This window comes from Cannabis sativa, chromosome 3, assembly GCF_029168945.1.
Source record: "Cannabis sativa cultivar Pink pepper isolate KNU-18-1 chromosome 3, ASM2916894v1, whole genome shotgun sequence".
Lineage (NCBI taxonomy): Eukaryota > Viridiplantae > Streptophyta > Magnoliopsida > Rosales > Cannabaceae > Cannabis > Cannabis sativa.
In genome coordinates, this window is record NC_083603.1 from 51,071,179 (window position 1) to 51,085,299 (window position 14,121).

The 14,121-nt window shown below is 30.5% G+C and overlaps 2 protein-coding genes and 1 long non-coding RNA gene across 3 annotated transcripts; 1 reads left to right on the forward strand and 2 right to left on the reverse strand.

The window, feature by feature from the left end:
- Positions 1-433: 433 nt before the first annotated feature.
- Positions 434-1,743, reverse strand: LOC133036155 (putative transcription elongation factor SPT5 homolog 1). Its single transcript, XM_061112652.1, has 3 exons — positions 990-1,743; positions 765-917; positions 434-676 (listed from the first exon to the last, which is right to left on the reverse strand). Exons 1-3 carry the CDS (start codon positions 1,077-1,079, stop codon positions 434-436), a joined length of 486 nt encoding a protein of 161 aa, XP_060968635.1. The 5' UTR covers positions 1,080-1,743.
- A 7,413-nt stretch (positions 1,744-9,156) lies between these two features.
- LOC115711505 (pentatricopeptide repeat-containing protein At4g02820, mitochondrial) lies at positions 9,157-11,422 on the reverse strand. Its single transcript, XM_030639850.2, has 2 exons — positions 11,089-11,422; positions 9,157-10,531 (listed from the first exon to the last, which is right to left on the reverse strand). Exons 1-2 carry the CDS (start codon positions 11,374-11,376, stop codon positions 9,269-9,271), a joined length of 1,551 nt encoding a protein of 516 aa, XP_030495710.2. The 5' UTR covers positions 11,377-11,422; the 3' UTR covers positions 9,157-9,268.
- A 99-nt stretch (positions 11,423-11,521) lies between these two features.
- Positions 11,522-12,208, forward strand: LOC133035795 (uncharacterized). Its single transcript, XR_009686887.1, has 2 exons — positions 11,522-11,809; positions 11,975-12,208. It is a non-coding gene; the product is annotated as an uncharacterized LOC133035795 (long non-coding RNA).
- Positions 12,209-14,121: the final 1,913 nt, after the last annotated feature.

Sequence of the window (14,121 nt, forward strand, 5' to 3'; positions counted from 1 at the left end):
GTAAGATTTCGAAACTGAATGCATAGCAATCTTACCATAAAAAGGAAAAATTATTTTGTCACCTAACTTGCCAAAAAAGGACTTTACAAGATTGTATGTGAAGGTATGATCATACGAATGATTAGTTTTATGAAAGTAATATTTGTGCTATTATTATTGGTTATTCAAATAAATTTGGGTATATATATGTCATAACTAAATAATACTTATTATTTACTTATAGAAATTTGGAGGAACAAGTCATAAGTTTTACAGATTTTAAAGCAAACATTACGTAGCAAACAATGTATCCTTATTCAGAAATCAATGGTAAATCAGAGGCTAAAAACCATAAAAACTTCCACCCAAAAAATTGCATGAAAGCTTGACATAGGGATCGGATTATAAACGTATGCACATAATCTTCAAATTGTTACTGGTAATATATCCTTATTCAGTTGGCGGTATCGAAACTAAAATCTATATCAGCATGGTCAAAATGATTGTTCATGAGGAAAAGGAAGTGTATATCTACCAGTCCATTTATCTTCATTGCCATGACCAAAGGCACTATTTCTTTTACTACTGCAACACAAGACTGAGACTTGGCACAAATAAAACCAGCATGCTGAAGGTGGTGGCGGTCATAGATAAATAGAACACCCTTGTATATGTGTTCAACTGGACCTTGTTTTCCCTGGTATGACAACAACAATTATCAGATTACATGAATTCATCCCAAATCTTGCAAGAAGATAAAGAAACCAAAGATATAGAGATCTCACTCTGCAAGGTCCCTCGATAATCCTAACAACATCATTCACAGATACTGTATTCTTAACCCGATCTTGGACATTATTTTTCCGATCGATCTTGCACTTTATCTCTCTTAATTTGACAAGGGAAACTTCAGGCCTGTCAGTAACTCCCTTGAGCACCTTTATTACAGTACCATAAATAAGAAAGAAAAGAAATATACTAAAAGAGGCTTATAATATGCAAACAGTTACCTGAAATGCTTCACTTTTCACACGTATAATTACACCAAAAGTCATATTACTGCACAAGATTAAACAAATAAAATACTTTACAATTACCATTAGGCAAAATGAATCCTTAATACAAAAAGCAAAAACAAAAACAACTTACTCCAATAACACATGAAGTTCGTAGTCCCCAATTTTGGTAACACCTGTTGTGAAGCTGTCCACAACATCATCAACAAACACACGAATCTGAAAAAAAGAAAAATAGTCGATTGGGAGAATCCAAAACGTTCTTTATGCCTTCAATCGTCGACTCCAACCGAGGGAATAAAATCGAATGACCCCACTCCCAATCACCCCAAATAATCCATAATCCTTTTTCCCCAAGACACTCAAATCAACAAAACCCTAAAATTAAGGATAAATTATCAAATATACTACCCTGATTCAATCCTTGAACAAGTTACTTCAACTAAACAACAACAATAAATAAAACGAGTATATAAAACTCATATGGTAGTTTAGTTAGCAGTGTCATATTTTTCGAACCAACAAAATTCCAGCATTTTACAGAACACGCTTCAATTATTGAAAAATGTATACCAAGAATAAACACAATACATAGAGATATATATATCTAGTGAGAGAGAGAGTACGAGTTTTCTGAGGATGCGATCGTAGTGAGAGAAGGGGTGAGCGAAAGAGAAGAAAATGACAACATTCGAATAGTGAGGGGAGAGAGAGCGCTTGAGGAAATGATGAAGGAGAAAAGCGGCGGTGGTCTCTACTGAGAGTGAAGTCGATTGGTTTCAAATGGAAGAGTAGATTGGTTTAAAAAAAATTTAAAAAAAAGGTGCTCACTGTTATCATAAATTAAGGGGTAAATACCAATTTAGACCCTGTGTTTTGCAAAAGTTACAGATTGGACCCTATATTTTGTTAAATGACAAAATGGACCCTATATTTTCTAAAATAGTAAAAATAGGACCCTGAGCTTAATTTTTGACAATTTTTTTTAATACAACCAACTTGAAGACAATGCTTAATACGAACAGATACAAAAAATATAAACAGTTTTGTCATAGCACTTTTAGATCGGATTATAATTAAACTTTATTTTGACAAAAAAAATCAATTCAGGGTCCTATTTGTACTATTTTAGAAAATACAGGGTCCATTTTGTCATTTAACAAAACACAGGGTCCAATTGGTAACTTTTGTAAAATAGAGGGTCCAAAATGGTATTTACCCTAAATTAAGTAGCATTTTGCAAATAAATAAATAAAAAAAATTATTAATATCCTCCCAAGATAGGTTTGTTAGAGAGATATGTGGCTAAGATGATTTTTTTAATTTAAAAAGAGATTATTAATATTTAAAAGATTGTTTAATTTTTTGGGTTTAATTATTGAGTTTATTTGTTAACGGGAGATCAAACCTAATCGTTAAATTTAACAAAATATTCTGTTAAACCAAGAAATGTCGTTAGATAGGCACTTTTAATATATAAAGATATATTGATACACCCCTATCTGTTTTAGTATCTGAAATAATTTTTTAGTCAATTTTTTTCTCATGGTCATGTACATTATAGTTATTTAAGACATCCTGCAAAATTTTAATAAATTTGGAAAAGTTTAACACGCCGAAAATTATGTTCAAACAGTATGTTGCACGCGTGACTATTTTATTTTATACGCGTGTAAAATAAACTGTTTGAACATTGTTTTCTATATTGTAAATTATTCCGAATTTTTCAAAATTTTGTAAGATATCTTAAATAGCTATAACGTATATGAATATGGAAAAAAAATTAGACTAAAAAATTGTTCTGGATGCCGAAACAAGTTAAGGGTGCATCAGTACTTCCCTTTTAAGGGGGTGCATTGTAAAATCACCCAAAAATATATATTTTATGTAAAAGAAAATTGTTGAAATGAGGTTTATTTATACGTTTTTGAAGTGTAAATAAAACTACCTTATAAGATAAAAATAACATATAAAGTTTAGGGAAATTCTACAATGCACCCCCTTAAAATGGATACATTGATGCACCCTTGTCTGTTTTAGCACCCGAAATAATTTTTTGGTTAAATTTTTTTTCATGGTCATGTACGTTATAGTTATTTAAGACATCCTGTAAAATTTTAAAAAATTTAGAAAAGTTTAACACGCCGAAAACTACGTTCAAACAGTGTGTTGCACGCGTGACTATTTTATTTTATACGCGTGTAAAATTGACTGTTTGAACATTATTTTCTATATTGTAAAATATTCAGAATTTCTCAAAATTTTGTATGTTATCTTAAATAACTATAACGTACATGAATATGAAAAAAAAAATAGACTAAAAATTTTTCTAGATGCCGAAATAAGTCAAGAGTGTTTTAGTACATCCCTTTTAAGAGTGTGCATTGTAGAATCACCCTAAAATTTAAATACACAAAATTATAAATTTTTAACTTATGCAAGGGAAAAAAAATAACTAACTTAGAAACTAATTTAAAGGAGAATTATGTTTATTGCATAAAATATAAATACATACGTTATATTTTTTAAAATAATAAAACTGTTATAAATATTAATAATTATGTGGATGTCCAAATCTTTTATTTATTACAATTAATTGTAATCAATATTCCTCTTTTTCTTAGTTTCCCTTTTTCTTAGTTTCTTAATATCTCACTCTTGTATTTGTATAAATAGGGGTTCACCCCATTGGAATAAAACAACTCAGAAATTCTCATTCACTTTCTCTTTCTCTCTTCATCTTCTTCTTCTTTCCTCTCATATACTTTATATTATTTTATAACACGTTATCAGCACGAGTCTCTGCCCAAGCTTCAAGCATGAGTCTCTGCCCAAGTCCCAATGTAAGTATCTTGTTAAAGTTCTTGAATTGTTTCAAAGTCAAAATACACTAAAGATATATTTATATATATACTCCTCTGACTGAAACAATTTCAAGAATCATTTGGTTTTTTTTTTCTTTTTATCTATATATCTATATATTATATATGTATGTATATATTTTTATATATTTATTATTGATTTTATATATATATAATGTTCTTATCATTCATAATATTTACAATATATGTGTGCCTATGATATGATAGAGAAAATCTATATAAATTATACATATATCCTAAAGATTATGCATCATCGATAAAATATTGCATATATCCTGAAGATTATGCATCATCGATAAAATATTGCATATATCCTGAAGATTATGCATCCTCGATAAAATATTGCATATATCCTGATGATTATGCGTCCTCAATAAAATCTTGCATATATCCTGAAGATTATGCAAACGTAATATTCATTATATAGTTGATGGATATATAATGAAAGAGATGAATACATATTTATATATATGTTCTTGTATTCTTTGAGGACAATGAAAAGTAATCTAATATCGATATACATTTTGACAAACATTTCCTGAAGTAAATGTTTTATATTTGTAAAAAAAAATGATTGTATTTATGTGAATACAACTAAAGAATCATTAAAAATGATTATTATTGATGCAATTTTATAGTGGATTTTGAATACCTAAAAAGAATATTAAGAAAATTGCATTGAAACATCAAAGTATAAGAATAACAGTGAGCATGACTAATATTATTTAAATACATGAGACATGTATTTATTGTTCATCATTCCCTGCAGAGAATGATACGAATTGAATTCAACTACTTTTAAAGATTGTTTGTATTAGTCATGTTACTATACATTGTTATTACTTGCAATGTTAGAAATTATTGCATGTGACACATATTAAAGATCAAATTTTGCATACATCTTGCAGATTATGCAAAAATTGTATTCATATATTCTTTGAAATATTGTTAAAGAAATTGTTGAGTAATTTCTTTTTATATATGAACAAGTAATAAATTTTTAAGAAATTTATAATAATGTTCTACTTGTTCAACGTCATTCCCCGAAGTGAATGTAATGATTTTAAATAATCAATGGCATTGTTTGCTACTCAAATATTTCCAGAAGAAATTGGAAACAACCAAAAGATGAAATACCACACACAATCAAAGTGCATGAAATCTATATATCATGTGTGGGATTGAATAATAGTAGTCGCGTACCTGTAGTACGGACACACTTATAATCAAGATAAAAGTATATTTGATTATTGAATAAGTGTGAATTGTACAAATTGATTGTACATTTAGAATATTTAAATATCATTCCCTGAAGAGAATGAATAGACAGGAAATTCTATTTCAAAGAATATAAATTTCACATATATTGGTAATGCCAGAAGCAAATTAATATATGCATATTTTATTATTTCTTGAAATCAATAGTTTCAAACTATTGTTAGTACAGGATATGTATATATATAGTTACTATATAATTCAGTTTGCATATTCCCGAAAGTGGATATATAATTTACTAATATTTGTTAGTGATCCAATATAATCAAAGTGATAAAGAATCACAAAATGATTATTTGAAAAGCTTCCTGAAGAAGTACTCTTACATACAATTGCTACTTTGAGTAGCAAAATATCTTTGTATGTACCTAGATGTATAACTTTTATCTAGTTGTGAAAGTAATAAGAGATGACTTATTATATGTACTGGTTGTACATTTAAATATATAATATATCAAGTCATGATAATTAGACTGATGAATAGTCTAAATAAATTAGACGACTTGTTAAAAAGATACCAGGAAAAATGAATGATATATTATGGTTATATCTATTTGACCATTATAACAACATGATGAAGTTGTTATGTACATTTTATATAATACACATCATTAAATTGATGATAGTGATTCCTGAAGAAATATAAAATTTGATAAACATAATAGTGACTCCTGAAGAGTGTATATGTTTTGGAGAATAATATAATTATATTATTCGTGTATATAAAAATGAAACTTATAATGATTATGTTGTAATAAATTTACATTACCTTTGAAAGTTTCATTGAAATACAAATTATAGTGAACCTGAAGTTCATTAATTGAATTATTTTGACATGATAAATCATATGCAATAAATTGTCAAAGGATTTGACTAAATTTTGTTGAAGAACCAAAATATTCTTCTCATTGTTAATTTATAAGGCTCAAAAGAAGAATGTGCATATATTTGCACATAGAAAATATTTAAATTATATTTCTTTAACAATCTTGAGCCATTGTTAGATTTTTATTGCATAGTTTCTTATCGATGTGATAAGATTATATGATCATGCATTTACAAAATGTGTAAATTTATGTATTTCTAATTATACACGTATGACTCATTCTTAGAAATGAATTAAGTTCATAAGTATTGAACTTGAAATCGAAGTTATTGAACACGAAGTTCAATGTCATATAATATATATGAGTTTAAATAGATATTGATTCATTGTGATATATTGAAATCCCTACAGGTGTATTAATATTATTAGATATCACAATTTCTTAAAATTCTCTCGATCAGGGGGAGAGAAGCAGTTGGGATCGATGATAATTTTTAACAAATGATCCTTGCACAAAGTATATAAGAACGATATAGTTCAAAATGATATATACCAACTGCAAATCAATATTACTCAAAGTTGAGATAGAATGAGTTGAAAACGCCTGAAGCGTAAATGAACAATATAGAAATTATTAGTAAATGTTCATTTGATTTGCCCTGAAGTTGTTAAATCTAGTGGTACTCATGGAGATACCTTAATGTTATAAAGTATTAAAATGATAACCGTGATGAAAACGGTACTCGAAGAGACTCCCAAGAGAAGTTAGACATAACACATTTAATCATAATTGAATCCACCGAAGTGATTCGTTATAGGTACCTATAAATGATAAACATATTTGAAAATATGTAATTTAAAGAGATCTCTATAAGTTATGTCAATATGGGAGGAAATTATCATTTATTGAAATTTTTGTCGACAATAAATATTGAATGTGTGCATATGCAATAAACTAACATGAGATAGCAAGGATCATTGTATTAGATTTGTCGAGAATTATCGACATACATTTTGATTTTTGGCCAAAATATTATGACGCAGTCCAGGCAAATTTACTCACATAAAGTGAAGTAAGACCTGTAGGGTGTGCAAATAAATATTTCTAATGAGAAATTTGCATATATGTATTTGTACATAATGAATTGTTGTACAAAGTTTGCATAGACATGAGATTGATTGAAGTAAGGCTTAAATATTGAGAAAATATAATCATGATTTGATTATAGCCTGGAATATATTTTATGAGGATTTATAAGCGTCACATAAAAGTTGCAACAAAAGATTATTTATTTGGAGCTCCTAATATAGTGAGAATTTGAAATAAGCCTTATCTAAAAATTCTAGAAGAATTTAATACATGTCTTAAGTGATATAAATTCTAAGTCGCGCGCACTATATGACAAAGATCTTTGTATGAAATAAAGACATGTAAGTAAATTATTGTTTGAAAAATACGTATGGTTGTCTATGCAGTATAAATACGTAAATTATACGTTGTCATAGACTCTTGAAGAGTTTTTGATTAATTGCAAAACAAACTTTTATTTCTTTTGTATATCGAGAAATATTAAATGTATAAAGTTTGTTCATTAGTATTGAAGTCCTGAAGTACTTCATATGTATTAAGAATTATAGATATATGATCATTTGATATGAAAATTAAGATCATACAACAAGATGGAACAAATATATGGTCTTGGAGTACCATCATTGTCACAAACGAAAATTTATATTATCATTAATGTGTTATGTTCATATCTACTTGAAATGTTAAATTTTAGTATGAACAAGATTGTATATACACATGAATGATACAATTAGTTGGATAAAGATTAATGTTCCACGAACCCCTCATCTATAATTTAGAAATCCATACATACTCTGTAAGAGTTATAGAAAATATATGATCAAAGATTGTATATTGTGATATTTTAAAAGTGATAACAATAATCTTATGAGATTTATTATCACCAAAAGAATTATGGATCATATGTGCATGAGGGGGAGACATATTCATGTTGCACTCTTTTTCCCTTAGCTCAGGTTTTGTCCCACTGGGTTTTCCTGGCAAGGTTTTTAACGAGGCAACTTGCAAATAGTTATGAATATGAAATATATATTGTACTCTTTTTTCCCTTAGCTCAGATTTTGTCCCACTGGGTTTTTCTGGCAAGGTTTTTAACGAGGCAACTATAAATCATGTTAACATACTTGCATTTTATGAAGCAAGTAGAGAATGTGTGTGAGTGAGATCATTGGCATAGCATATTTGGGAAACATATGAATTGCACTCAATAAAGAAGTATCAACCCAAGCAATTCTCTATGGATAATACTGCTTGCATTGCTCAACTAAAAGGATGGTACATTGAAGGAGATAGAGTTAGAACACATTTCACGAAATTCTTCTTTATACGCTTCAAGAAAATACATATTGGTGTTCAACATATTTAATTAAGTGTCAATCTTGTAAACTTATTCACAAAGTTATTACCAACATCAACATTTGAGAAGACGGCAGATAAGATCGAAATTCGTCGATTAGAAGATCTCCACAAATGCCTAAATGAGGGGGAGTTAGTTTACATTATACTCTTTTTCCTTTAATCAAGTTTTCAGCAAGATTTTTAATAAGGCACTTATTATGGACATCCAAGGGGGAGTGTTATAAATATTAATAATTATGTGGATGTCCAAATCTTTTATTTATTACCATTAATTGTAATCAATATTCCTTTTTTTCTTAGTTTCCCTTTTTCTTAGTTTCTTAATATCTCACTCTTGTATTTGTATAAATAAGGGTTCACCCCATTGGAATAAAACAACTCAGAAATTCTCATTCACTTTCTCTTTCTCTCTTCATCTTCTTCTTCTTTCCTCTCATCTACTTTATATTATTTTATAACAAAAACAAAAATTATTTGACTTATTTAGGCCTTAAGTTTTTGAAAGATTTTTAAAAAGGAATTTTTTTTATATTTTTATACTTCAAATATTGTTTTGTATTTTTAAGAAATTCTACATACAGAAATATTTATAGCAATTAACGGAGCAACTTAATTCGCAACTAAAATCCGTATAACAACCACTAAAGAAACTACCAAAGCAACCCAAACTGTAAATTAAAAAAAAAATTAAAAAATAATATATGAAATAATTCTCCACTCAAAAATCACTAATTGATAAAACGTATAACCTGTAGAATAAAAGATGTTGGATGTAATGCAAAAATTTACTATTCATCCACTTAAATCAGAGTTTATAAAAATTAAAAACCCTAAATTGCACCTATTGTTTAAGAAAAGTGTTCGATACCTCACTCACACACATTTTGCTAGTTATCTTTATCAGCTTACGAGTCTCTTCATCCAACTGAACATTGTCTTTCTCCATCCTTTCTTCAACTAAGAGTGGCATTTTACCAGCTTTGGCATAAGTTCTTAGGAGTGAGTTATATATCCCTGTACTAACATAATGACTGTTCCTTAGAATTTCCAATAGGTGTTCGGCTCCTTCAACATTACCTTCCTCCTCAATCATCTTGAATACTTCTCTAACCAACTTTTCATCATGATCCCATTTTTTCACACTCGTCACAGCCTTTTCAAAGTAATCTAGTACTTTTCCCATGTGTTTTTCTTTCAAATAACCCCATGTGAGAAGCTCCCAAGTTGTGTAACAAGGAGATATCCCTTCCTTGACCATTCTATCGTGGAACGTTTCAGCCATTCCCATTTGGTTTCTGTTGATGTATGATGCAAGCAGTAAATTTGAAATTCTAACATCACCAGTTCCAGAAACTGATCGCCACTCGGTATAGAGATCCTCAGCTTCCTTCAACTCCTCGAGTTTTAGAAGAGAAGATATCATGCAATTATACTCGGCATCATTCATTTTACGAAATAATGATTTCATCTTTTTCCAAGTTCGTTGAACACCCTCCTTATCTCCCAAATTCGTATGCAGACTGAGGAGAGATGAATATGCAACTCGATTTTTCCGGGTTGCCATTTTCTCCATCTCTTTCAAAGTAGATGCAGCTTTTTCAGTGAACCCAGTTTTGATATACAAGTTGGTTAAAGTGCTATATGTTACCCAGTCGGGATCTAACTTTGCCTTCTTTAACTCAAGAAGAGTTTTTTCTGCAGATTCAACATCATTTTGTGAAGCACAAACAGTAAGCCACAGATTGTGAGTAACAACATCTGGAGTAGTATTCCTTTTTAGCTCCTGAATTATTCCTGGAACCTTCTCTAGTTGCCCATTTGAGATGTAAAGAGACATCATGTGGTTATAAGGAAGAGGATTATTTAGTAAACCGCATTCCGACATTCTTTCCATAAGAGCCTCAGCTTTGTCATACAAGTTGTTCTTCACATATGTATGGAGAAGAGCTGTACAGGTAAAGTGGTCTGACATTCCTTCAGGCAGATCCTCAAAAAATTTCTCTGCACTATCTATACCTCGAACTTTTGCAATCAAGTCCAAGTGAACAGCATAATCACCCGCAAGCAACTTGATATCTTTCTGTTCTCTCATCCATTCACATATCTGGTTTACAATAAAATTGAAACTGTAAACGCATGGGACTATCAGCAGAGTTTGCAATATTCATGCAACGGTTCAAAACCAATGAAACATAAAACTTAATCTGCCAAACAAGTTTACTTGCAGTATTACCATAATGCTTAAACATGATCAAAATCAAGAAAAACTGAATAAACTTGAGTTCTATATGTTAGATCGAAGGTTTACAAACACCTAAGAGTCAAAATTCCACATTTCAATCTCAAGAAATTCTTAATTCCCTCAACATACAGGTAATAGTAAGACACATTGTATAGAGCGTCTAACTAGTTAAATGCTTAACGAGAAACTTACAATCTCACTCTAAAACGGAATCGTCTAACACATATTCATTTTCATGTTTTTCAGCTGGGATTTTTGTCAAACACAATACTGACGAGACATTAGAGGAAAATCTATCGCACAACCTCATACATCATCCAAGAAGAAATCGCAGATAACATTGACAACCACATAATGCAGAATATACGTCTCCAGTTTGTTGAAAAAGGAAAAAGAGAGTAGGGAGAAGAAGAAGAAACCTCGAGGGCATGTTTATATCGCCTGAGCTTACGAAGCTCGCGAACAACACGATTGAGCTCGTATTTTCGGACTGAGTTACCTTCCTCTTTCCATTTGCTAATAGCAATCACAGCACTGCGTTTTGGGAAGACCAGGCTCAGAAGCCTTTTACCCAAGGTGTCTCGGCCACCGCCGCTGGTGTTGGTTTTTGTCACAGCTCCAGTCTTTGAGACTTTATTTGGCGCCGATACGACCGCGGAGAAACTGCGGGCGGCGGCGATGGACCTCCGAAATTGACGAAGTAGCATGGTCTACTCTTGATTGAACTTGCCTCTGCTACTAAACCCAAAGAGCAACTCTCGACTCCGAAGCTACGTTTTTATACTTCAAAAATTAAATATTATACAAGGAGACTTGCTCCCCTATATTTTAATGCCATTTTAAAAAAAATAAAATAATAATAAAAAATAAGAATTCATGATTTAAGCCCTCTCAATTGTATAATCATATACCTACACACTCTCAAAATTACCACACTAATTTATTCAGACAATGTGGAATTTCACAGCTTAACTGTTATTTCTCCTTATAGACTGAAAGACTATTAACGGTCACAATCAGCCCCTTACGGAGTCCGACAATCTGTGATTAATCTGGAAGATCGAGGTGTGAGTTTCATCACTGTTCCCTAGAAACAACTTATGAAAAAAATAGCAATGACACTTGATAGATCATCAAAAGGTAAATATTTTTCCATTCATCTTTTGTTTTTCTGATTTAATCTATATGCATATGGATTCTAGAGTGCAGTACAGTGATAATTACTAAAATATTTATGTTGCATACTTGATTTAGTACTACATAACCAATAAGAAGATCCCTTAACTTTTGTTTTATATATTCTAGCAATAGAAATCCTTTCTCGTATGATATTTGAGGAGGAAAAGAGAAAAACGAATTCAAGGTTTCTGTATTTCCGAGGGTGGCCTAGTGATTTCTCACATTCTTTCTACTAACGACATCATGCTATTTGGCCAAGCCATGATTCAAGAAGCTTCTCGAATTCTTCATTACCTTGACTTTGTACTGCCAATGATATTGACTTTAACAATAAGTTTATAATATTTTTTTTACTTTTAATATCGGTGCAGTTTAATGTAAATTTATACATTCGATACAAGTTTATTTACCAATATCCTGGAAAAGACATACCACTTGTCATAGTATAAGTAGACCAAATCGTCGATTATCACGTCAGTGTAAATTTGATGCACGGATTTATCTCAAGAATAAATAAGTTTGAAGCATATAATCATAATTATTTTCTAATATGATGACATCACTATATGTTAGAATTTAATAGAATTTATATATTAAACATATAATAATGTAAATATATATATGAACCAAATGATTGATAAAGTAAAAATATAATTTCTCTACTTTATTTGATTATAATCAAATTAAATTAAAATTAGATTTTATATAATACATAAAACTCAACACATATATTGTAATCTAAGGAAAAGTATTGTCATGATTGATTACTGTTAGACTATAATATAGTATAAGTAATATAGCATATACAAATGATATGAAATGCGAAAAATAAACTGTAATCATATCAATAATATATGCGATGAAAGGATCGATATACCTCCAGCCATTGATCTTTGAGCTTCAATCCCTGCGATAGCTTCGATATTAGAGTTCGGGCTTCCTCGCTCTCTCAACTCTCTTTAGATGGAATTTGCTGAATGAATTCAGAATGAGTGAGGAGCTCGGGGACCGAGACCCTATATTTATAGGTGAGATACTCAATCAGTATCTGCGCCACATTAATTGTCAGAATATTTTGAAAATTAATTCAGGAAATCAAATCAGGTAATGAATATAGAAATCTGATCATATATAGAATATTACATAATTGATTTTGTCCAGATTCAATGAATATAAAATATTCATTTATCAGAAAATCAATTATTTATTTATTTCCTTAAATAGAAAATCATTTCCTTAATTAGAAAATAACTTCTATATATAAAATATTCTAATATTCTCCCACTTGGTCAGCATTTAAACTAAAATATTCAAACCCAACGTTCCTCATTATATAATAAACATACGAATCATAGTGACATGTCCTCATTATGAATCGAGTATTATCTTCCATGTATTACAATACATTTATTATATAACAATGTACTTTATGTGGCAATGTACTTAAGTGAATAAACCCTAAACCTTATGTTTATTCAGGTCCTCTGAAATTTTTCTCAAATGTAAAATTAAGATGCGCATAAATATGAGAAAAATCAAAATAAGAGTTTCATTGATAATAACTTTATTTGTACAAATTACATAAGGGAACCAAGTCCCATGTTCTCTACATGATCCTTGAATTTATGAGGTGGTAAGCCTTTTGTCATAGGATCGGCAATCATCAATTCAGTGCTAATGTGTTGAATGACCACTTTATTTTCCTTAACACGTTCTCTAATAGCTAAGTACTTAATGTCGATGTGCTTGCTTCGACTTCCACTTTTGTTGTTCTTAGCCATGAAAACAAAGAATGAATTGTCACAGAACATCTTTAGCGGCCTTGCAATGGAATCAACCACTCTAAGGCCTGAAATGAAACTCTTTAGCCATACACCATGTGATGTAGCCTCAAAACAAGAAACGAACTCAGCCTCCATAGTAGAAGTAGCAGTCAAAGTTTGTTTGTTACTCCTCTAGGACACAGCTCCACCGAAGAAACATAAACACGTAACCGGATGTAGATTTACGTGAATCAAGGCAACCACGAAATGCGAGTCCGAGTAGCCAACTACTTCTAGATTGTCGGATTCGTTTGAACATCGGTTTGTAATCCTTAGTACCACGAAGATACCTCATTACTTTCTTTGCGGCTTTCCGGTGGTCTATCCCGGGTTACTCTGAAATCTTCCTAACATTCCGACAGAATAAGCAATGTCGGGTCTTGTGCACACCTGAGCATACATTAGGCTTTCGACAGCAGAAGCATAAGGAATGTTCTTCATTTGTTCTCT